At 50.0% G+C, this 24,611-nt stretch overlaps 2 protein-coding genes and 1 long non-coding RNA gene across 5 annotated transcripts in view; 1 reads left to right on the top strand and 2 right to left on the bottom strand.

The window, feature by feature from the left end:
* CFAP43 (cilia and flagella associated protein 43) overlaps nucleotides 1–2,893 on the bottom strand; it is an 84,953-nt gene extending 82,060 nt beyond the window's left edge. For all 3 annotated transcript variants that reach the window (XM_045023861.1, XM_045023862.1, XM_045023863.1), the window contains exon 1: nucleotides 2,802–2,893. In XM_045023861.1, the coding sequence (XP_044879796.1) occupies nucleotides 2,802–2,878 (77 nt within the window). In that variant the 5' untranslated portion in view covers nucleotides 2,879–2,893. The remainder of the gene's footprint in view (nucleotides 1–2,801) is intronic.
* A 7,850-nt stretch (nucleotides 2,894–10,743) lies between these two features.
* GSTO1 (glutathione S-transferase omega 1) overlaps nucleotides 10,744–24,611 on the top strand; it is a 16,010-nt gene continuing 2,142 nt past the window's right edge. Inside the window, exons 1-5 of the mRNA XM_045023256.1 lie at nucleotides 10,744–10,898; nucleotides 11,711–11,819; nucleotides 17,683–17,905; nucleotides 19,255–19,356; nucleotides 22,835–22,941. Coding sequence (XP_044879191.1) covers nucleotides 10,865–10,898; nucleotides 11,711–11,819; nucleotides 17,683–17,905; nucleotides 19,255–19,356; nucleotides 22,835–22,941 — 575 coding nt within the window. The 5' untranslated portion in view covers nucleotides 10,744–10,864. The remainder of the gene's footprint in view (nucleotides 10,899–11,710; nucleotides 11,820–17,682; nucleotides 17,906–19,254; nucleotides 19,357–22,834; nucleotides 22,942–24,611) is intronic.
* LOC123373945 overlaps nucleotides 18,882–24,611 on the bottom strand; it is a 23,764-nt gene continuing 18,034 nt past the window's right edge. The window contains exon 4 of the long non-coding RNA XR_006580946.1: nucleotides 18,882–18,997. This is a non-coding gene — a long non-coding RNA (uncharacterized LOC123373945). The remainder of the gene's footprint in view (nucleotides 18,998–24,611) is intronic.

The raw sequence follows: 24,611 nt of genomic DNA, 5'->3' as shown, positions 1-24,611 counted from the left end.
AATGGGATGAAGGGGGCGGGGCACAGGCGGCTCAGGGAGGTACGTGGGGTTACGGGGGAGCTGGGCGGGGCATTGGTATTAAGTGGGCGGGGCACAGGCGGCTCAGGGAGGCACATGGGGTTACGGGGGAGCTGGGCGGGGCACTGGGATTAAGGGGGCGGGGCACAGGCGGCTCAGGGAGGCACATGGGGTAACGGGGGAGCTGGGCGGGGCACTGGGATGAAGGGGGCGGGGCACAGTCGGCTCAGGGAGGCACGTGGGGTTACGGGGGAGCTGGGCGGGGCACTGGGATGAAGGGGGCGGGGCACAGTCGGCTCAGGGAGGCACATGGGGTAACGGGGGAGCTGGGCAGGGCAATGGGATGAAGGGGGCGGGGCACAGGCGGCTCAGGGAGGCACGTGGGGTTACGGGGGAGCTGGGCGGGGCACTGGGATTAAGGGGGCAGGGCACAGGCGGCTCTGGGAGGTACGTGGAGTTACAGGGGAGCTGGGCGGGGCACTGGGATGAAGGGGGCGGGGCACAGGCGGCTCAGGGAGGCACATGGGGTTACGGGGGAGCTGGGCGGGGCAATGGGATGAAGGGGGCGGGGCACAGGCGGCTCAGGGAGGCACGTGGGGTTACGGGGGAGCTGGGCGGGGCACTGGGATTAAGGGGGCAGGGCACAGGCGGCTCAGGGAGGTACGTGGAGTTACAGGGGAGCTGGGCGGGGCACTGGGATGAAGGGGGCAGGGCACAGGCGGCTCAGGGAGGTACGTGGGGTTACGGGGGAGCCGGGCGGGGCACTGGGATGAAGGGGGCGGGGCACAGGCGGCTCAGGGAGGCACGTGGGGTTACGGGGGAGCCGGGCGGGGCACTGGGATGAAGGGGGCGGGGCACAGGCGGCTCAGGGAGGTACATGGGGTTACAGGGGAGCTGGGCGGGGCACTGGGATTAAGGGGGCGGGGCAAAGGCAGCTCAGGGAGTTACATGGGGTTACAGAGGAGCTGGGCAGGGCAATGGGATTAAGGGGGCAGGGCACAGGTGGCTCAGGGAGGCATGTGGGATTAAGGGGGCGGGGCACAGGCAGCTCAGGGAGGCACATAGGGTTATGGGGGAGCTGGGATTACAGGGGAGCTGGGCAGAGCACATGGGATTATGGGGGCGGGGCACAGGCAGCTCGGGGAGGTACATGGGGTTACAGGAGAGCTGGGCGGGGCACTGGGATGAAGGGGGCGGGGCACAGGCGGCTCAGGGAGGCACATGGGGTTACGGGGGAGCTGGGCAGGGCACTGGGATGAAGGTGGCGGGGCACAGGTGGCTCAGGGAGGTACATGGGGTTATGGGGGAGCTGGGCGGGGCACTGGGATGAAGGGGGCGGGGCACAGGCGGCTCAGGGAGGTTCATGGGATTACGGGGGAGCTGGGCGGGGCAATGGGATGAAGGGGGCGGGGCACAGGCGGCTCAGGGAGGTACGTGGGGTTACGGGGGAGCTGGGCGGGGCATTGGTATTAAGTGGGCGGGGCACAGGCGGCTCAGGGAGGCACATGGGGTTACGGGGGAGCTGGGCGGGGCACTGGGATTAAGGGGGCGGGGCACAGGCGGCTCAGGGAGGCACATGGGGTTACGGGGGAGCTGGGCAGGGCACTGGGATGAAGGGGGCGGGGCACAGGTGGCTCAGGGAGGTACATGGGGTTAGGGGGGAGCTGGGCGGGGCACTGGGATGAAGGGGGCGGGGCACAGGTGGCTCAGGGAGGTTCATGGGATTACGGGGGAGCTGGGCGGGGCAATGGGATGAAGGGGGCGGGGCACAGGCGGCTCAGGGAGGTTCATGGGATTACGGGGGAGCTGGGCGGGGCAATGGGATGAAGGGGGCGGGGCACAGGCGGCTCAGGGAGGTACGTGGGGTTACGGGGGAGCTGGGCGGGGCATTGGTATTAAGTGGGCGGGGCACAGGCGGCTCAGGGAGGCACATGGGGTTACGGGGGAGCTGGGCGGGGCACTGGGATTAAGGGGGCGGGGCACAGGCGGCTCAGGGAGGCACATGGGGTTATGGGGGAGCTGGGCGGGGCACTGGGATGAAGGGGGCGGGGCACAGTCGGCTCAGGGAGGCACGTGGGGTTACGGGGGAGCTGGGCGGGGCACTGGGATGAAGGGGGCGGGGCACAGTCGGCTCAGGGAGGCACATGGGGTAACGGGGGAGCTGGGCCGGGCAATGGGATGAAGGGGCGGGGCACAGGCGGCTCAGGGAGGCACATGGGGTTACGGGGGAGCTGGGCGGGGCACTGGGATTAAGGGGGCAGGGCACAGGCGGCTCAGGGAGGTACGTGGAGTTACAGGGGAGCTGGGCGGGGCACTGGGATGAAGGGGGCGGGGCACAGGCGGCTCAGGGAGGTACGTGGGGTTACGGGGGAGCTGCGCGGGGCAGAGGGATGAAGGGGGCGGGGCACAGGCGGCTCAGGGAGGCACGTGGGGTTACGGGGGAGCAGCGCGGGGCCCAGGGATGAAGGGGGCGGGGCACAGGCGGCTCAGGGAGGCACATGGGATTACGGGGGAGCTGGGCGGGGCACTGGGATGAAGGGGGCGGGGCACAGGCGGCTCAGGGAGGCACGTGGGGTTACGGGGGAGCTGGGCGGGGCACTGGGATGAAGGGGGCGGGGCACAGGCGGCTCAGGGAGGCACATGGGGTTACGGGGGAGCTGGGCGGGGCACTGGGATGAAGGGGGCGGGGCTCAGGGAGGCACACGCGGTTAAGCGGGGGCTGGGCGGGGAACAGGCGGCTACGGGACCTGTCAGGCCGGGCTATGAGCGGCCTCCTCCCCCACCTCATTTCCAGTTCGGCTTCCCTGGCGCGGCGGCGGCGGCGGCCGTTGTTCTCCCCATTCCCCTCGTCGGACTCCATCGCCCCCAACCCCGGCAGCACCGGCTCCGCGGCCGCACCGTTTACATCGGTCTCCTAGGAACAAGAACAGCCTCTGCCATTGGCTCTTGCGGTGCTTCCCCCGCACACCGGCCTCCGAACATGCAGCTGATTGGTTGCCGAGAGCAGAGAGTTTAGCCAATGAGCGATGGGTTGGCATTTAAAGGGCCAGTGCAGTATTGGGAGAGAGAGAGGCAGAGGCTGTTAGGGCTTTCTACTGTGGGGCTTAGAGCCCTGGGTCTTTGTCCTTTATTCCCCGCCTGGCACTTGACCCCAACATCTGCCCTCCTCTCTACTAGCCACTCCTATGGGAGCAAGGTAGCTTTGCGTAGCAGCAGAGCTGAGAAATAAGGAGCTGATAGTGTGGACAAAACAGAACCAGTTTGGGTCAAAATCACTTTAGATTGTAAAAGAGGGGTTATGGGGACAGAGGTCTGCCATAGATCCCCAAGATCCCACTTGGGTATGGCTAGAGAATGCAATAATAATATTAGAGCAATGAATACTATGGCAATGAATACTATGGGGAATTGTGCCATAATGGGAGACTTTAACTTCACAGCAAATTATAATGGTAGGGCCCTGTGATTGCTGGATGTGATGAGTTTTCTTCAAATCATCACCAAATCAACAAGAAATGATGCAAGTTAGACCTGGTGTTGGTAAATAGTGAGGCCATCATAAAAGAGCTGTTTATAGGAAATAATCTTGGATTAAGTGATTATGAGTTGATTTAGTTTAAATTAAATGGAAGAATAATCAAAACTTGATTATCTGTGGTTTTTTATTTGAAAAGGGCTGCCTTTGGGAAACCAAGGGAATGAAAGATGTCAACCATGCTGAAGAGCTCAAGAAAATAAATACAGAGGAGGCTTGGAATTTCTATACAGAAATGGAAATTTGCAACCCAAGCAAAGAAAAAAACTTGTTGGGAAAGGCATGAGATCCAGCCGGATGAATAACCACCTCAAAAAGTTTAGCAGGAGTAACCAGAGAGCCTACTGGGAATGAGGAAGAGCCTATAGGGAATTAAATGAAACCGCAAAGAAAGCTACATCTTGGTGGTTAGAAAATGTAGGAATAAAGTTAGAATGGCTAAAAGTGAAGCTGAATCAGCTGTTGCTAAGGACACTGAATGGTCTGTTAGTTATATAAATAAAAAGTGAATAGGGAAGGATGTTTGTTTGGGCTGCTATGGAGTCCAACTGGGGAAGGAGATTAAAGATAAATATAGGTATGGTCTAACATCTAAATGAATACTTTGCCCCACATGCCTCAGTAAATCCTCTAACCTTCAGAGGAGTGAGGTTCCGGATCAGCCTTCCAATAGAAGTTGTGAGGGCAAATAACTTAAATTAGTTTTAAGAGCTAGTTGGACAAAAGTATGAATGCAATTGTATGATGAGATTGCTTGTGATGGAAGATGGCAGGGCTTAGCAGTGCTGGGGCTCATTTCTAGTTTACATCTTCCTAAAAGCTCATGCTTCAGGGCCACTGCCAGACACCTGCAAGGATCAGGAAGGGATTCCCCCCATCCCTAAGTGTATTCTGGGTTGTGTTGTGTGTGGTGGTGGTTTTTTTTTTTTAAACTTTCCTTTGAAGCATCAGAGATGGTGGTAGCTGGAGATGGTTCATGGAAGGGGGTGGGCCCGTGCTCTGAGGTGGTACCGAGCATTCTGTCTCTTGGTTGTTTGGCTGGCTGGTTCTTGCTCACATGCTCCGAGTCTAACTCATCACCATATGTTGGGTTGGGAAGGAATTTTCCCCCCAAGTCAGACTGGCAGTACCTTGGAGGTTTTTGGCCTTCCTCTGCAGCATGTGGGCAGGGCTGGATTAATGCAGGGACTTTAGGGGCTGCAGCCCTGTGGGCCGGATCATGTGGCCTGCTGCTTTTTTTCATCTGGTCCATGGCAAGTCTCCATGCCATGGGCTGGACACTGGTCCCTGAGCCTCAGTGCCCCCACCCCGGGGGGCTGGAGCTGTGAGTGCCGGCTTGCTGATGTGACCCTGCAGCCGCTAGGCGAGGGGCATCCAGGGAATCTGTGCGCTTCCACAGCTCCTATTGGTCAGGTACCATGGCCGATGGAAGCTGCAGGGGGTGGCACCTGCGGGCACGGGCAGCGTGCACCACACACAGCGGCCTGGCCACTCTGCCTAGGGGCGGGATATGCCAGCCACCTCGGGGAGCAGGGCAGGCAAGGATCCTGCCTTAGCCCTGCTGTGCCACCGACCAGGAGCTGCCTGAGGTCACCCCCGTCCCATCCCTGGCCCCACCCCACCCCCAGCTGGATCTGCACTCCCTCCCACACCCCAATCCCCAGCCCTGAGCCCACTCTCCCACAAAATCTAATAGCCCTGGGCACACAGGAGAGTTAATCTGGCCCTGTGTGTGGGTGCTGGTCTTTTGCCAGATTTATAGCTACATCTCACTTACTCATTTTCTTGCTGTTGCAAGGGCCTTGAGCATTGGTGCACTTTGGTCCCTCCTATTCTTTCCCTGTGATATGTAATCTGGTCTCCTGTGAGCTCTAATAACCCCCTGCCCCCATCTCTACCACTCATCTGATAGCAACCCCACTGGCCCTCACCTTTACCAGCCATCAGCTATCCCCTCCTCCGCAACAACCTGATATCAGTCACCCACCTCTACCACTTCAACACCACTGGTATCAATCAACCCCCACCTCAATGCCCATCTAGTATCAACCCCAGCCTACCTCTGCCCTCACTCCTCTACCCCTGTCCTTCTCCCACCTTCACCAGCCTCCCCCCTTTCCTCCAGCCCTCCTGTGTACTGAGGGTGATGCATTTTTTTTCATGCTGGAGCTCAGTGATGACTGGCAGTCAGTTATGTGTCATGAATGTGATACATAATGATTTGGCCCAAAGATATAACCCTATTTCTTTCCCTATTTCCTTGCTGACTATACAGCGAGGCCCATGTACTAGGTTAGCAATTGTGGGGAGGGGGGACCCTTCCAAGAACTTTAGCAATAAATCAATCAAAAAGTGACTTTGAGGCTGATCCTTATTCAAGCAGCATTCACTGCAGTTTGAAGGAAGTATCTTTGTAATCCGTCCCATGGACCGTTCTGAATATCAGGACAGAGACCCCAAATCCACCTGCATTATAACCTGGCTAATTATTACGCACTGCTAATATTTTCTTGCTTCCTTCAGGAACAGGATAGCTCCAGTGTGCAGAAGTGGCTTTCTTTCTCCTCCAACACTGTTGATTATTGTTCCAAGCAGGCACATGCACACTTGCTGCTTTCCTTCTGATTCAGAGAAGTATTTAGTGTGCCGTTCATCTAGATAGATAATTACATCAGTTCTCTTAAAACATTCTCCTTTTGTGAGATACTTTATCCAGGGGAATTTTATTTGGAAAAATTTGGTAGCTGCTGAAAAAATGAACCACTAGATGGATAGATAGATTTGCAATCTTTATCTACATATTTATGTGGCTTTCATCATTGTAGCATCTTGAGCACCTCCCAAGTATTTTGACAGAAGTATCAGTAACAATCTCTTTTCTTTCACAGAAGCAGAATGGTTAGTTTATAGGGTTTTTGATGTTTGTGTGTATTATTGTTATTATTTATTATTATTAATGATCTGTGTTGTGCCTGCACTGAGGCACCCCAAACAAGATTGAGGGCTTATTGTAGGAGGTGCACACAGGACACTGTACAGTAGTGGTGGAAAGAGTGCAAATTCTGGCCATTGACACCAGGTCAAATCTCTACCTTGCCTACAGTGCTGTGTGACTGGCACTCAGAATGTTCAGTGAACAGTACAAGTTCCATGTCCCAAAGAACTTACAATCCAAATAGGAACAAGGGTTGGCTGATAGTGGAAGAACATGGTGGAAGATGAGGATGACCATGCTGGAATCATGAGATTGCATGTATTAGCTTCATAGGTTTTGTTTTAAAACATAGCAAGTGAACAAGAGATAATGATAAATCATGAACAGTGCTTTGTGCCTCTGTGTATGTGAAGAGCTTCTTGAGGAGATTTATTGTTAGATCAAAATTAGTTTTTTATTTAGTTCTGAAGTGGTGTGCCCTGTGGCCATTCTTATTAAGAGCATCCCACTGTCTAGATCAAGGGTTCTCAAACTGGGGGACCATCTGTGACCCCTCAGGGGGTTGTGAGGTTATTACGTGTGTGTGTGGGGGGGGGGGTTGCGAGCTGTCAGCCTCCACCCTAAACCCCACTTCACATGCAGCATTTATAATAGTGTTAAATATTTTTAAAAGTGTTTTTGATTTATGGGGGGGAGGTCGCACTCAGAGGCTTGCCGTGTGAAAGGGGTCACCAGTAGTTTGAGAACCACTGAGCTAGGTCCGGCTTCTGTGAAAGTTCTGTCACCTGTCTTAGAAGCCTCCTGCTATTGGTCAACAGTTTAATTGTTCCTATGAAACAGTGGTGCCCTGGGAGGACACTGTCTCTGTGGCTACAGAGGATAACAGTGACCTGTCCCATGGACCATTCTGAATATCAGGACAGAGACCCCAAATTGGATTTTATTCAGTGGGAGCAGAGAATAGCACTGGGGTGATGTGATAAGTGTTGCTAAGCAGAGGAGTTATTGTATTATGTACCAGATAGAACTATTTCAGCGTGTGACCTCATTCCTAGATAGGAGTCAGATTAGGCGCCAGAAACATTCCTTTGCCATTCACAGTGAAAACTAACATGAACTGATGGTTATTGCAAAGTCATGCTGAGCTATACATTTTATACGTGTACTGTCCAAACCCTGGAATTAATCATTATCCAGATCGGGCACTAGGGATGTAAATACCATTTAAAAAGTTAACAGTTTAAATGATTTAAAATATTTTGTTTAAATGGTTAATCGATTAAAGGGCCAAGGCTGGCGTGTCTGGAGCTGGGGCTGGGGTGTCTGGGGCCAGGGCCGCTCCGGCCAGGGCTGGAGCATCTGCCAGCTGGCCCAGGGGTTAACAGTTAAGGCAGGTTAACTGGTAAGACTAATGCCAACTGCTTAATATTTTTACATCCATATTGGGCATTTGGCCTGAATTCTGTCCCTGCACTTGGCATGGACTCAGACTGCTCCTGCCTTGTAGACAGATTCTTCACTATGTTGTCCTTCTGCTCTGTATGGAGGTGAACCCTTTATATATAATGCAATGGGCCTTTTCATCCTACAGTGTTTTAAAACTTTATGCATAACACTATTGAAATGGAGTGGTCTTTGTGGTCGAGGGCACTAACGAAGAGCTCAGAGGATACTGCACAACAGTGGCGGAGAGACAGTGGAAATTCTACCCAAGGTCAGTAAGGCAAAATTGTACCTTGCCAATAGTGCCATGATACTGTCCATATAGATCACTCAGTAAATTGTATAATACCTGAGGACAAGGAACTGTGCTCACTCTATTGAGACTTGATGATAGGGTTCCAGGGAGTTGTCTTAGTGTTCAGACTTGAGGCTAAAATGGCTCTAGCTCCCAGGCTATGAGGTCTGTCACATACCATACTAAATTCCCCGGGGTGCCAGTGTTGGATGCGGTCATCAATGCATTTGGACAGAGGACATTATGTGCAGATTTATTGGTGTTGCATTGTGTATAAGGATCCTACCTGTCCTCCCTTGGCTTACCAGCTATGGTTTACCAGACTGCCTGTGTCCTCCTCACTTACTGAACCCCTCCTCCTTGCATCTCACTCCACCAGATTATTCAAATAAGTCGCTACTTCCATAACCAAAGGGGATAGTGAGAGATCCCTATTTAACCCTTGCCCTGTCAGAGGCAGATGTGATAAATAAGGGCACTCAGAGGGAAACAGAAATGTCCCCTGAGAAATAATTAATTTTGGTAGCTGGGGCATTAGGTGTTTGAGAATCTCCAGGGTAAGCACTGTCGAGGTTTCTTGCCTCTAGTGTTGGCAAGAAACAGGAGGTGCATGGGTTGTGTTTGTCCAGTGCACGACATGCCTGGGCAGTACATGCCACTCCCTGATCATACATACCACTCCTTGAAGTAAAGTTAGATAACTAGACAGCAACAATGACTTAGCAAAAATTCAGGCAGTTGGTTCAATGCCAACCTAAGGGTTCAAACTACTGACAGTAGGAGGCTGATAAGGTATAAATTCATGCTGTTAGCAGACACTGATTACCTCACTACTGACTGTCTCTTATGCTCTGGCCACAGGAGAGATGAGATATTGATCATCATGCAAGGGCTGAGGGGGGCAAATCTAGGGTCAATGGCAAAACAAAACAGGAGTTTTGATAGCCCCATTGTGCATGCTAAGAACTAGACTGTGTCAAATAGGCACACCTCTGAACTGAGGGCAGGGTCACAGTGCCCCAGGAGCCGGGATTTCACCTGTGCCTCATTTTACCAGAGGGAATGCATTTCTGGCTGGCCCTTGCCTGAGTAACATGGTGGGGAAGGCTCTTTACTCCCTCCTTCAACTTTATTTTGCACTCACATAAGGGGCAGGCACACTCTGGCTGCAAATGTCTTTACCCTGAGAGGGTAGGGAAAATGGTGAATACCTCTGTGTTCTGCTGAGGAACTGGCATCATGTGACGCTGCCTTGTCTTTCTCTCCCCGTCATAGTTCGTGCACATTCAAGGCCTGCTTTGCTTTATGTTTGTGTCAGATGGACTCACCATAACCATGCATTGAACAAGTTCCAGGAGTTCAGCAAGGAGCTGGCCTAGGTGCAGCAACAGCAATCAAGATAGCAATCATGTGAAGCCCAGCACCCATTGTGCCCCCTCCTTTATTAGATTATTTATCTCCCTCTTTTATTTTCATCTTGAAGTGGAGGGTTCCATCTGCATCACAGGCTGCTGGAAGCATCAGTGGTGCTTCCCATCCAGAAAGCCAGTGCATCTATTCCATTGCAGTGATGTAACCAATACAGGAATTTTGCCTTGGGTTCCCCATTTAACCTGAAAAGTCAGCTGCTGCTGATTTCCCTTGTCATAGACAGAACAGGGTAAAGGAAATTAAAACCAGTTTACCAGTGTCTCTTAGTGACGGGGTCAGCATCAGCAGGGTATGGAATAGATGGGAGGTGTGCATTGGGTTATCCATTCTGACCTCCTGCGTCTGGATGGAACTATTCACTGCCACTAAAGCCTGAGCCAAGCTTGTCTTGAATATCCCAGCCATACTGGTGCTTCAGCTACCTTCTTTAATACATACAGACCAATGGCATTGACTTTTAGGAAGCACCTTTCAGCTAAGGATCTCACAGCACATTACAAACATGATAAGCATTAATAGCCCTGATCTACTGATGGGAAAGTTAAGTCAAGGAGAGGCAAAGTGGCTTGCCTAAGGTCATGCAACAAATAAACACATGAGACAGAACTAGACTAATAGATTCATAGAATCTCAGGGTTGGAAGGGACCTCAGGAGGTATCTAGTCCAACCCCCTGCTCAAAGCAGGACCAATCCCCCCTTGCTGTCTCCAGTACTGACGGGCACCAGTTCCTCTGTGAATAAGGCAACCCTCTGCTCTTTTCAGAGTAGCAGCCGTGTTAGTCTGTATCCGCAAAAAGAACAGGAGTACTTGTGGTCTTTAAGGTGCCACAAGTACTCCTGTTCCCTCTGCTCTTTGTGGGCCTGTGGGTTGCGTCCCCTCCGCCTTTACCTTGGATATTTCTTTTCCCCCCCTTTACTTGGTGGTGGGGGGAGGGTGTGAATCTGCTTCCCCCCTTGCCTAGCGATTGGAGGAGGGGGGGGATGAATCGGCTGCTTCCCCGCCCCCTTACCTGGTTGGGGTGTGGAAAAGGGGCAGTTTCTGCAGCTCCTTCCCCTTTAACTGGCTCGCTGTGCACCAGGGGGAGGGATCGAGCCGGAGGAGCCTTGGCTCTTAAGCAGGCGGGCGGGCGGGTGTCGGCATGCAGCCCGCGGGCAGAGCTCAGCGACCCGGGTGACGGAGCCTCCCCCGAGAGTGCCGCGCTCGCCATGGCTGGGGAGCGCGCTCGCAGCTTGGGGAAAGGTGGGTGCTGGCCCGGGGGCTCCCCTCCTGCATCGGCCCGGAGCGGGGCTCCGTCTCCGGGCCTGGGGGCGCCTCGGCTCCCTGGAGCGCCGCGCGCCGCCCCCGGGCTGGGTGTCTGCAGCGGGCGGGGGAGCTCCCGCCTGGGATTCCCCCGGGGGCGGGCGGGGGGTTACGCATTGCACCCTCCAGCCCCGCCTTTATGGCTGTAGCCCTGGGGCCCCGAATTCCGCTCTCTCCTTGCGCCCTGCGTCTGTCTCTCCCGGGGGGGGCTAATGCCATTGCACCCTGGTGCCTTTTTCTCCCCCCCTCCCCCCCAGGTCTGGTGGGTTGCACGCGGGGTCTGTGTGTGCGCTCTCTGCTCAGACCTGGGGAGACTGTTCCCTGGATCCCTCCCCCAGGCCTGGATCTCTGGCCCTTGTGAGGCTGCTAGTATATTTTGCTTCCCACTTGGGCAAAACACAGGAGACCGTCCGACTCAGCAGCTCTATAAATGCACAATGTCTAATACTGTACTGCACTGGAGAGCTGATTCACCCCGGGGCCTTCACCAAAGTAATACAGTCCTGTTCTCTCCAGGAGTCCCCTCAGGGGATGAGGGGTGATCACCGGTGCAGGAGAAGCACTGTTACCATGATGGCAGAATTAAGTGCTCTAAGCTCTGCAAAGAGCAAGGGCTACTTTCAGAATCCCGTTTTGTTTCCTCCCCAGGCCACTATTTTTATTTTTATTTATTTTTAGCCTCTTGTTAAGAGGAAGCCTGTAATTTTGCAGGTGTGAGCGTAGAATAAACCTGTGTAACACGTCTCTTGTAGGAAGCACTGCTCCAGGCCCTGTGCCTGAGGGACTGATCCGTATCTACAGCATGCGCTTCTGTCCGTTTGCAGAGAGAACGCGTCTTGTCTTGAAAGCCAAAGGAATTAAGTAAGATTATGTGCTCTGAGGTGGCTGTCTCCTTGGCATCCAAATGCTGGGGACTGAAGCCTTTTCTACTGCTTTATGTATCTCTGCTGTGACTTTTTTGGTAAAGCCACTTTGACTTAAGTATGGTGGTCTTCCATAGTTTACTAAGCTTAACAGGATGAATCAAATAGCTGTCACTCTTGCTACCCATACCTATTTAAAGAGACACAAACACAATGTCCAGGAAACCTTTATTTTTTAAGGTGGGGTGGAAATATAGTCAGTACACAAAACTACTTTTAAATCTGTTTCCTAGCCAGCTGTTGAGGGGCTACATTTAAATCTCTTATTTGTATTGAGAAGAATGTTTTCACATCTGCTGCTGTGGGAAAGGCCTGCCCAAACAAATGGGGCACTGAGGAAACTAATAGTATCAAAAGGTACGAAGTAAGCTAATTCGGAAAAACCCCAAGCACATTTTTTTCTCTTTCAATTGTAGTAATGTTGGGTGGTCTTTGTAGCAATGGCAGAGAAACCTTATCTCAATAGTGTGAATTTCATCTTTTTTAATATCTTTACTTGAGCAGCAAAAATCCTGGAAAACGTAACCCTCAGCATGAACTCTCCGTGTATATTTTCTCTGGCTTACAACTCCATTCAAATATAGCCTACAATAGCATGTTAGTGGTTTCTATGGTAAATGTACTTGTGTGTTCATGGTTTCTCCTTTTTAAAAAAAAGTTCCATTTCTATAGCTTCTTCAAGATCAGGGATCGGCAACCTGTGGCATACGTGCCAAAGGCAGCACATGAGCTGATTTATAATGGCACGCTGCTGCCAGCCGGGGTCCCGGCCACCGGCCCCGCTCAGCCCGCTGCCAGTCTGGGGTTCCGGCCGCCAGCCCCTGTAAATGTAAAATGTATCGCTGGCACGCAAAACCTTAAATTAATGAAGACTTGGCACACCACTTCGCAAAGGTTGCCAACTCCTGCCCTAGATCCTTTGCTGAAGGAACTTTATCAACAATGGTGCCTTTTCAAATAGGGAAGTATTTGTTCCATGTTTACAAATGATTAACATGACTAAGCTTGCAGTTAGTAAGTAGTTTGACCTCTACTTGATTGCTGATTCACTCACTCCTGCTCCCCACGTCTAACCACACCATATAGATCAGTATTGGTCTTCAAATTCTTATTGGTCAAGCACACACCAATCACATTGCCATTTTTCTCTGACTCTCTTTCAGGGTATGGCTACACTTACGGTTTGCAGCGCTGGTCATCCAGCTGTGCAGGGCCAGCGCTGGTGTGTGGCCACACTCACAGCTACCAGCGCTGGTGTGTGGCCACATTTGCAGTATTTGCAGCGCTGTTGGGAGTGATACATTATGGGAAGCTATCCCAGCGTTCAAGTGGCCGCAACGTGCTTTTCAAAAGAGGGGGGTGGAGTGGGGTCTAGTGTGACAGGGAGCGGGGGGAAAGAGAGAGGGGATTTTTGGAGCCAACACTGTGTGTTTAGCTTCCTGCATTGAAAAATCAGAACATGTTTCTGACCCCTTAGTCTTAACTCTTAATTGCAAACAGCCTGCAGCCAACACGACTCCCCGCTGTTTCACTCCCTCCCTGCTTGCCTCTCATTTGATTGTTTACAGCCAGGTACAGATGATCACAGCAAACAGGAGCTGTTTGTTTTTTAGATAAGCAACCGGAGCTCCAATCTGGCTCGTTCATAACAAAACAAAGAGAGGCTGCATAAAAAAACAAAGAGAGTAATTTATAAAAGCATTCTGGGATACACCTTATACCCTGGAGGCCAATCACAGCGCTGGTGTGTGGCCACACTTGACCAGCGCTGCAGCACCAGCGCTGGAATCCTTATTCCCCATGCTGAGTGAGGTGGACGGCCAGCGCTGCAGCCAGGGAGTTGCAGCGCTGGAAGTGCCCTGCAGGTGTGGCCACTTACTAATTGCAGCGCTGGTGGAGGCTTTCCAGCGCTGCAACTCGCCAGTGTAGCCATACCCTCAGAGAACCAAATGTAGCAAAGCTCCACATCAATCCATCTGCCTGTTTTCCTATACATAAGGCAACCCAAGTAACTTGGTCTCTTCTGTTTTTGTTTTGTTTTAAATGTGGTGGTTGCTTCTTGCATAACAGGACATGACTGTCCTTTGATTGGAGCCCAGCTATGTTGAGTGGAAATAGTCACTGGTGTCCCTAGGCATGGGCAATCCTTGTGATCTGAATCTGTGGTTGGGGAACCTTTTCTATAACCGATTATTAGTCAATAGTTTCTTTGTTGTAGGCAGTGTAGTTGTAGCTGTGTCGGTTCCAGCTTATTAGAGAGACCGGGTGGGTGAGGTAATAGCTTTCATTAGACCAACTTCTGTTGCGGGGTGGGGAACAGAAGCTTTTGAGCTACACAGAACTCTTTCCCAGACCTAGGAAGAGCTCTGTGTGTCTCAAAAGCTTGTTACTAACAGAAGTTGGTCCAACGAAAAATATATTGCCTCATCCACCTGGTCTCTCTAATAGTTTCTTTTTGGCAGTTAAGTCACACTTGTAGCTTTGTATATGTAATGCCCAAAAGAGCATCAGAAATGCTACAGCCATGAAGAAAATAGCTCTTTGCAGCACAGGCTTTACAATCTAAGGTTGTGGTCCGGTACGCTTAGCTGTGTGCAGGCATCCTGTGCAGAGTTACGGAAGTCTGTGTGGGGCTCTGCATTGGTGCAGGGGTTTGTCTGTCAGAACAGTTTGCAGGATCAGGTACTGCATAATCATTCAGATACAAGGCTGCCAAAGGAGTTGTGAGGTGGGGTGGGGGGATACTGGCATCAAATAACAAATTTAAATATAGACAAATCCTACAGTGGGAAATCTGTTTATTGCAGTGTTGTTGTTGTTGTCATTTAACTTGTTAGCTGACGTGCTTAATTGGAAACTCCACAAAAGTTTGTTCCAGGAGACAGGTATATGGTACTAAGGCCACTCCACATGTTTGTTCCCATTACAAGTATGTTAATAAACTCAAGCAATTAAACTGACTTCCAAAAAGCCCTCAAGGATATGCAAATCCTGAGTGAGTGTTTGTTTTAAAAAAACAAACAAACCAAAAAACCCAACATTGTCTGCTTGGCTTTGGTATTTTAACCTTATCATATTCTTCTTCCCAACCTGTGGCTAAGAGGCAATAAGTAGTCTAAGACCATTTCCCTTCTGTTCAGTGTAAGGTCAGAGTAAAATTCTGTTGCAGGCTGTTACTCCAGAATGTGAGTCATGCCTCCTGTGAACTTCCTAAACTTGTGTGTTGCAAGAGCACATGCACTTTCAATCGGAAGTGAAACTGTATTGTGGCTGGGCTTAACTGCCTTTAAAATGGCTGCTTCTTATGTGGATGTGATAAATATGGGACTCTGCCTATGCCACTTGTGAACTGTGGATGATTTTATAAAATCATACCATGAAATGGCTGTCATGCAAAGCCTGTATGTATGCGGCTCCACCCTGAGTGAGCAGGCTTGTGTCATGACTCCAGCCTAGCAGAGACAATGGTGAGTGATCTGCACTCTGTGGCCTATTCAAAGTAATACACCTTACAGGCTGGATCTGCTGTAGCTGGGAGAAGACACTTCTTCCTCTTATGTGAATGAAGGCAGGAGGGGGTGGTGGTGGAATGTAAAGGAAAGTTACCAGGGCAGCACAAAAGAAGCAGGTGACCCCAGTTGAAGCCTTTAAAAGGACTCCTGAGGGCTGGTAAGAGACGAAGGAGAGCCATTTTGCATCACGTTAAGATGAGAGAGGTTGCTGCAGGGGCAGAGTAGGCGAGTAGGTGGAGGATCCTGCCTAACAGAACATAGATGATCCTCCAAGGGAAGTGGTGAGCTAGTGATGGATGTTGCATTTAGGGCTTGTCTATGCTGCCAGGTTTTTCACCAAAAGGCAGCTTTTAGCAGCAGAACAGTGGAGGTGTAGGCACTGCAGAGCCACTTTTGTCGACAAAATTCTTCAGTTTCAATGACAAAATAAAGCCACCTCGATGAGAGGCATAAAGCTTTTTGTGGTACAGTTAAAACAAAAAGGGCCAGTGTAGACACTGCTGTTCGTTATGTTGCCAGAACTGGCCTCCCCTGGTATCCCCCAATGCCCCCCATGACCATTCTGCTCACTGTTTTGAACTCAGCAGCCCGGCAGGCATGCCCCCTTCCCCTTTCAAAGCTCTGTTCTGGCAGCTGAGCAGTGCCGCTCTGCTGGGGCAACAAAGAGCAAATCATTAACAGGAATGCTCCTGCTGTCCCACCCCAGGAACACAGAGGCAGGCAGGCAGGGACAGATGTGTGAGACTGCTGTGCAGAGCCAGGGAGGGAGGTGGGGCCTGATGTTGGGGGCATCACCCTGCCTCGGGACTGGTTGCTTCCAGTGGCCATGTGAACTTGCAAGACAGCATGCCGACCCACACACTTCACCCCCTGCCCCACACTTCAGTTGAAATGTTGTTGGCCAGGGATCGGCAATCTTTGGCATGCGGCCCACCAGGGAAAGCTGCTGGCAAGCCGGGCCCGTTTGTTTACTTGCAGCGTCCGCCGGTTCGGCCGATCGTGGCTCCCACTGGCCGTGGTTCACTGTCCCAGGCCAGTGGGGGCTGCAGGAAGTGGTACGGGCCAAGGGATGTGCTGGCCGCCCTTCCCGCAGCCCCCATTGGCCTAGGACGGTGAACTGCGGCCAGTGGGAGCTGCAATTGGCCGAACCAGCGGACGCTGTAGGTAAACAAACTGGCCTGGCCCGGCCCGGCCCGCCAGAGATTTCCCTGATGGGCTGCATGCCAAAAGTTGCTGATCCCTGTTGGTGGCGATCTAATAGAAGGCTCATGAAACAATAGGATTGACAAACCTGCATCATGTGATGCTGTAACTGCCCCATGAGGCATTGCAAACCTTTCCCAAAGCACCCTGCGGCCAGTTGCACAGTGGGATAGCTACCCACAGTGCACTGCTCTGTCGATGCAGGAGCTGCTAGTGTGGATGCACTCTGCAGACGCAAGGAGCGTTGTGTGGACATGCGACAGCAGTTTAATTTAAACAGCATAACTGTTTTGGTGACAAAACTCTGCAGTGTAGACAGAGCCTTAGGATGTTGTTTTTGTATAATCTGTACTTCTGAAGTGTCAGCGCTGTGCCCAGGAGCACTAGGCAGTTGGACAGCAGGTTTCCCCGCACTTGGAGTGGGGTACCAGATAGATCTGTGCCCTGAGAATGTGCCTAGGGACCCTGAGATAAGACTGTGTCTGGACTCCATTCAGGCTTCAGGAGCTTGAAAGACCTCTGGGTTCAGCCTGGCAGAGACTTGAATTCCCCTCCCAGCAGTCTAAAGTGGGTGTCTGGGAAGGGGTGATGGTATGTCCTGAAAGACTTAAGTGTGATTCTATTCTTTGGGCTACTGTCCTAACTTCTTGCATTTCTGGCATGCCTGCCCATCCTTGCTGTGGTCAACAGCAAACTGGCTTCAGTCTCTTGTTTGTCGGGCTGTGCCGGGGATGGGCTTGGTGGGTCGGTATTTGTTTTATCCTTGTATTTCTGAAAGAAAATAAGATGAGCTCTACTCAAAGGAAGTTCTTATTTTCCTCTCTTCCCTGCAGGACTCTCAATTCTTAGCATGCAAAATGCCATATTAGAAGCCCTGGAAAGTGAAGTCCTGATGGTACCACAGGACTTCAAGAAAGGAGAGAGGTGGTAAATCAATGGGGATGTTTTCCTGGCTCTTTTTTTTTTTTTCCCCCCCTTATCTCAATATCCTCCTGTTAGGTTAGCTAGGGGTAAACACTATTGCTTTCTTTGAAGTTACTGGAGTAGGCTGACAAAACTGATCTTGCTCTGTCTTAAACTCTTCAGGCATGAAATAATCAACGTCAATTTGAAAAATAAACCTGACTGGCTCTTTGAGAAAAATCCCTTTGGTTTGGTACCTATTCTGGAGACCAGCAAGGGTCAGCTGATCTATGAGTCTCCAATCACATGCGAGTATTTGGATGAAGCCTATCCTGGGAAGAAGCTTCTACCTGCTGACCCTTATGAGCGAGCGTATCAAAAGATGCTCCTGGAAAGATTCTCCAAGGTACAGTGTGATCAGGATCACCTCCTTCAGTGGAGCGCTAGTATTGTGCGCAGCACTGTAGACCTTTCCTTACACTTCTTAAGGATGGATGTTGTCTCCTAGTAAAATCACTCACTCTTTTAAATATAATAGAACCACTTACCATTCACTAATCCAAAATTTTGCTAAGCTGGCTGCATCTCTGTCAGCACTTGAAAGGAAAAAGGGACCTGTGACGTGAAAGCAGATTTTAAGCTCGTTTACGTCTGTGGGTGCAGAATGAGGAAACTGTCATTCAGTTTAAGGGGGTTAGCAGATCAGCCTTTGCCACACCATGTAGACAAGACCTAAGCGTGCCAGAGGTGTGGTGGGGTTTTTTATTATTATTATTTTATGTATTTTTTGGGGGGGGGCACCCCAAGAGCTCTAATGTGCTATGTTCTAACTGCCAGTCATGTAAACCCTGCTGGCATGCTCTGAAAGGTGCCTACTTTGCATTAATATTGTCCTGTTTCAAATTAATGAGGGACCTTTTGGAATGCACCAGCAGTGTCTACGTGAGGCAATTGGAGTGCTCTATAAATGACACCTCTGTGGTGTGCTTTGCCATACCATTATAGACAAGTCCTAAGCAACTAAGGCAAACTGGGTGAATGCTTGCATCAGTGCCATTCTCCAATCCTTAACTCTAGAATAATTCTTCAAAGCATGGGGTCTGTAAACTGTTGAAAGCTTTAAAATAACTCCATAAACTTGGCTAATATTTGTATTGTAACTCACGCCAATCCCCTAACTTCTCTGGCAGGTGCGCAAACTACAAAGTTCTTGGAGATATAAAATCAGTGGCCTAGACTGTCAGAGATTTAGTTAAACAAAAGTTTAAAATCTGACTGTCCCTTAATATCCTTTCCTATTAACATTTATTGGCATTTCAAAAGCATCCTTAAAATGTCAAAATTTGCATTTCACCATTTTTATTGCTGGTGCTGTTTTTTTGGCACTGTAGGCAGCTTGAACAATGGAAAGACTAGTGAGTTTCCCTCTTCTGATTCTCCTGCACTATTATCCTTCAGTATTAGCATTTTAATTCTCCTTTGCAACCTGTATTTTTCTCTGAAACATAATGAGAACACTTCTGTTATTAGGCTTGGTGTAGTGTGGGTTGGGTGTGGTGTGTAGTTTTTAAGCAAAATTTAAGCACTAAAGCCCAGTTCCTGAAAGGCATTTAGGCACCTAACTTCCATTGATTTCAGATACCTTTTTAAGGATCTAGGCTGAAGTGACTTGTGACTATCCCTTGTGACTAGTGAGATTAAAACCTTTCCGCAAGGAGGTCAAGCTCTCAGTAACATCTTGTTTGGTTTGTTCAGTTACCACCTCTAGCCTTCAAACATCTCCTGGCAGTTAAAAATGGGGAGGACAGTTCAGTGCTGAAAGCAGAGTTCAGTGAGAAGCTTGGCGAATTTGAGAAGGTAAGAAACGGAGCCCTCTCTGGGATTAAACAAAACCACCAAACCTATGGGAAATGGGAGTCCTCTTCTGCTCGCATGCACTGGGCTGACTGTCTCACTTGGAAAGCCTTGAGAAAGGGAGGAGGCAGGACTTATTTCAGAAGTTCTAACTATGAAAAATGAGTGGTCCTGTAGTCTATTTCCCCCTCACACTGATGGATGGCACAGAAAACATCTAAGCATGGCACAGTTTAAACAAGAGCTGAATTGTGAACTCCATAGTGGACTTTGTAGAGGATTTTGCTCCACACCCTTGTCAGCGCTAGCCACCTCTGCTGTTTTAGGTCTACCCCTACCCTCCAAGACCTCCTTCTGTCCTAGCAGCAAGATCTAAGAGCATCCAGACTCTGGGTTGTTAGGTTATAACATACCAGAGAAGCATGTCCACCACCACGCCCATCTGACTGACTATGGTTTCTTTGCTGTTACCAAGGTCAGTACAACAATGTTGGGTGGGGTGAAGTTGTTAACCCTTAGTTTACTTCTCTAGTGTCTGGCCCCCTCTCTCCTACTACTAGCTATTATCCTTTCTCCCTGCTCATTCCCGTGGAATATAACCACCACACCTACAGGGGAGGGATTAAGGCACTCGAATCCTGAAGCTGGTGAGTCCAAATCTCTCTTGATCTCACACTCCAATTCACCTCACTGCAAAACAGGTACTTGATTCATCAAGTTAGGGCAGTCAAAGGTGGCTGGATGTGATGCTGGCCACATGGCTCCCTTGCATACTGCTGGCTGCGAAACTGGCTTCACCACATCACCCATTGAGCCATTGGCGTGAGCGGGGGGGGACTCTGACTGCAAAAATCCAGCTATGGGCCATGTTCTAGTACAATCGTGTACCTCCATCAACATCCAGGGAGCTGCAACAGGTGTTTTTGGATCTATATTAGAGATTTAAATTCAGTTTTACTTCAAGTGCTGTTTTTTTGTTAACCCTAGCGGCTGCCAAGTCATTGTCTGAATAAGATGTGCTGATACTTTCCCTCCATCTGCGGTGTGACTCCTTAAAATATAGTTGTTGTTTGAATGAACATTCTCCTTTGCCTCTTTGGCCAGAGGGCCATGATCTTCTAGAAATAAAGCAACCAAAAGACTACTTGGTCATCTGATCAGGAGGCAATGAAATGACTGCATGTTCAAGAACAAAAAATCATACTCTGTCCTCCTTGAGCAAGACGCAGCATTCAGGACACTTCTCCCCTGTTGGGAACCTCTCATAGCTCTGGCTACAGTGATCTCCTCTTTCCCTTTTGCTGATGGCTCTAACTTCAGCCAGTTACTTTGGCGTAGCTGACACTCGAGTATCCCTGTCCCTCTGATACCTCTGTCTAACTCGGGTTGGCAACTTCTGGCCTGCGGCCCGCCAGGGCGAGCACCCAGGTAGGCCAGACCAGTTTGTTTACCTGCTGCGTTGGCAGTTTCAGTGGATCACGGCTCCCACTGGCCGCGGTTCGCCACTCCAGGCCAGTGGGGGCTGCTGGAAACGGTGTGAGCCGAGGGACGTGCTGGCCGTGGCTTCCAGCAGCTCCCATTGGCCTGGAGCGGCGAACCGCAGCCAGTGGGAGTCACGATGGGCTGAACCTGCAGACGCGGCAGGTAAACTAACTGGCCTGGCCTGCCATGGTGCTTACCCTGGCAAGCCGCATGCCAGAGGTTCCCGACCCCTGGTCTAACTTGTCATGTTAGCTACACTAACACCCCACTACCAAAGGCTTCAAACACAGAGTTCCTCTCGAGTTAAAGCCTTTCATCTTTGTGTAGCTGATCAGAGTCAAGAGCTAAAGTACTGGCAGATGACGACTTCTGGTTCTTGTGGGCAACTGCTTCCTAGGGGACTTCTTGCAAGAGAAATGCACTGAGAAATAAAGAACTAAGCTTCCCTTTCCTCTCCCATTTGCAATCCTGCTGCAAGATGCCTGCTGCTACAAAAGACTTTGAGAGATCCTGAAGGATTTTTCTATATGTATATGGACTGGCAGGTCATGTGAAGCCCCTCTCTCTGTTGCAGTGGCTTAAATCCCAGTCTGAGCTAGAGAAGATAATGAGGATCCAGCCATGCAAAATCCGTTCAGCCTGTTCCAAGAGCTGTTAGCCAGAGAAGCATGAAATGTATTGAAATATCCTGTGTCCTACTCACTGCTGCCCACCAGAGGGAGCCATGGTCACATCTTTATGAAACTATTAACATCTGGTTATTTTCTGTCAGGCACCTGGTGACTGAAGCAGCTCCTCAGATGTTTGCTGATTGATGGTTTGAGGCTTTTAATAGATCACTTATCTGTGGGGAGGAGGAGGAGTGGAAATGCCAGCGCAACTCTTAATGTCTGCTTTACACGGACGAGAAACTGGCATTTTAAGGTGTCTGAAAAAGCCCCTCTGAGTACTGTCTCAGGAGGAAGGCCGAATAGGCTCTGATTCTGATAATGACTTGTACTACCATCGCGTGTAGGTGTTCTAGTCATGGAGCAGGACCCCATTGTGCTAAGCACTGTAGAAACAAAGAGCTTTGTCTACTCCTCATTCAACCAAACTCATAAGAATGTCTCACATAAGATCTGTATATGGATAAAGCATAGGTGGGCTGGGGACCTTACTGCAAATGCAGGTCAAATACTTCAAGATCCTACCACAGTAGGCCCTGCAGAATGGCAGCGTGCTTTCCAAACATCTAGGTTAGCCTCTTCTCTCACAACTGAAATTGCGGGTTGTCGCCAGTTTACAGGTGCAGCAACAGAGGCACATTCCAATCTGTTTACACGACACTTGTTTTTAGAAGTCTGTAGAGTGTAGACTAGTTTTGCCATAGGAAGAGTTCATCTCCCATCTTTTCTGAGCTGGAGGGCTCTGCTCTTGTGTCTGAGGATGGAATCTGGCACAGGTCTTAGCATGAGCATGATATGGTAGAATTGCATTCATAAAGCTACCTCAACTTGGGGATACAGTTTAAAAAAAAGATGCAGCTGAAATCTTTATGCCCTAGTTTGACCAGTCTTATGGTGTAGCTGAAATGTTTAACAAAAAAAGTGTCAAAACGCACCTGGGTTGCCACATCTGTCTTGATGCCTCCACGTCAGAATTGCCAGCTTACAAGTTAAAATGGTCTCTAACTGCCAGCATCGCCACCTGGATCCTGAGAAGATTGTTATTCATGGCTTGTGTGTAATTGCCAATCCATATTGTGCAACTGTTCTTGCATTTGAGCTAGAATAGAATCCAGCTTTCGGCATGTGAAGTATCCAAACTGATATTGGAGCTGCGTTAGTGAGTGACTGGCCCACTAAGAATGTTTTAATTTAGGTAAGGAGGTGCCATTTCTGCAATCGCTCTCCTGTCCATCTCCTCCCTGACTCCTGCTTTACAGTTTTGGGATTTTTGTAGGACTTTTCCGTGTAACTTCATTTTAATATGAAATGCTGCATCTTGTCCTCCACAGATTTTAGCCGGTCGCAAGACTGTGTTCTATGGTGGGGACTCTGTGTCCATGATTGACTACATGATCTGGCCTTGGTTTGAACGTCTGGAATTCTTCCAATTGCCTGAGTAAGTGCTTGAATGTTTTATGGATCTTACACATTTTTGAGTGGTGCATTACAGCTTCTAATTAACTCCAAATTACCCCAGCCAGGAACGCTCCTGCTTAGAGTGTGAATGGAATGTGTAAATACATTCTCCAGACATGAACCGGGCAGGGTAATGAGCTATACTTGGAGGGTTTTTTTTTTTTTTAATGCACATGGTATTTTATTGCAATGATCTTTAAGTATAAGTATAAACTGTTTACTGAAGCTTAAAGCCCGTCATGATTTTGGCCCCTACAAATGAAAACAAACTCAAATACACATTGGCAAGAAAAGGGAGCTAATTATCCCGTTTGTCACTCAAGTCAAGCGGCCCAGTTTCACGCTGCGTAGGAACCGTGCACTGGATAGGACTCAGACGTGAAGCTACACGGCACAAAAGAACAGGACCCCACAGTGAGGGAAAGGAAGTGTGTGCAATGGAGGTTAGCTGTATTTCAGTACCACCTAACAGCCCTTGTAATGGACCAGGACTCCATTGTGTAGCACTGTATAGACTGAATTAAAAATAGTTCCAGAAGGCACCTTACCCTATTGAAACCAGCTCTCCCAAAGTTAAGACCTGCTAGTGATGGAATTAGCCTCACAAAGAGAACCTGCCTCTATCTTAAGTGTTTGTAGGACACCCATTACCACAGTATCTGAGCACCTCACAACTTTATTTATCCTCACAACACTCCTGTGAGGTAGGGAAGTTCTGTGATGCCCATTTTACGTATAGGGAGCGGAGTGACTTCCCCAGAGAGTGGTAGAGCAGGGACTTGAACCCAGGTCTCCTGAGTTCCAGGCTTCCCCCCCCCCCCCCACCCACCCCCAAAAAAAAGATGCAAGGAGACCATAGGGTCTGAACTCATTACCTCAGGCACCGAAAGCAAGGGCCAAAGCCACCAAGCAGCTTAGCTTCTCCTGTGCTATCACTTGGGCTGTGCAGATCAAGAGGAGACGTGTTAGTGGCGTTATTGCCTTATTCCAGTTTTAGGGAGAGGGGCTCTCCCAGGAAAAAAAGAAAAAATAGACCATAAGAGCTAAGCTCACTGTCAGATGGAGATGTTGTGCAGAGGAACTATTAGATTTTTAATAGTAGCTGACGACCAAATTGCAAACTAATGTGCAGAATACTCAGGAAGGTCACGGGAGGGGGCAGGGAAGGGCGGGGGGCGGGGGGGACAGGAAGAAAGCTAAAAATGCCAGTTGTGCTAGTTCTCCTGTAGTAGAGCTGAGTGGTGGCTACCAGTATGTGGATTTCAAGCCACGTGGTTGTGACTGATCTTGCAATCCCATCCCATGCCATGTCTTTAGGGACCCCAGTGTATCCTCGTGTGTCAGGGATTGTATACAACCCCAGGAGAGAGGGTCATCACAGCTCCTCCAGAAATGGGGTGTGTGGGGGAGGGGTGTGATTAAAAGTGAAGCACAGAGGTGTTTCCCACCTACAAAGTGATATCACCCAGTGGGAGGCTTGCATATACTGGTTGAAAGTGGGTTTTGATGAGATCAATGGGCAAAGAAAGGGAGATTTGATATCAAAAGGCTGTTTAAACTGACTTGGAGCATTCTTTCTGATCCAGCAAATGGACAAGACCTTCTCCTCCAGGGGGGCCCAACTCTTGTGGAAGGGTTGGAAAGACTTTG

Source organism: Mauremys mutica, chromosome 7, assembly GCF_020497125.1.
Source record: "Mauremys mutica isolate MM-2020 ecotype Southern chromosome 7, ASM2049712v1, whole genome shotgun sequence".
Taxonomy (NCBI): Eukaryota; Metazoa; Chordata; order Testudines; family Geoemydidae; genus Mauremys; species Mauremys mutica.
The sequence above is the reverse complement of the archived record's forward strand: the minus strand, read 5'-3'. Positions and strand labels throughout refer to the sequence as shown.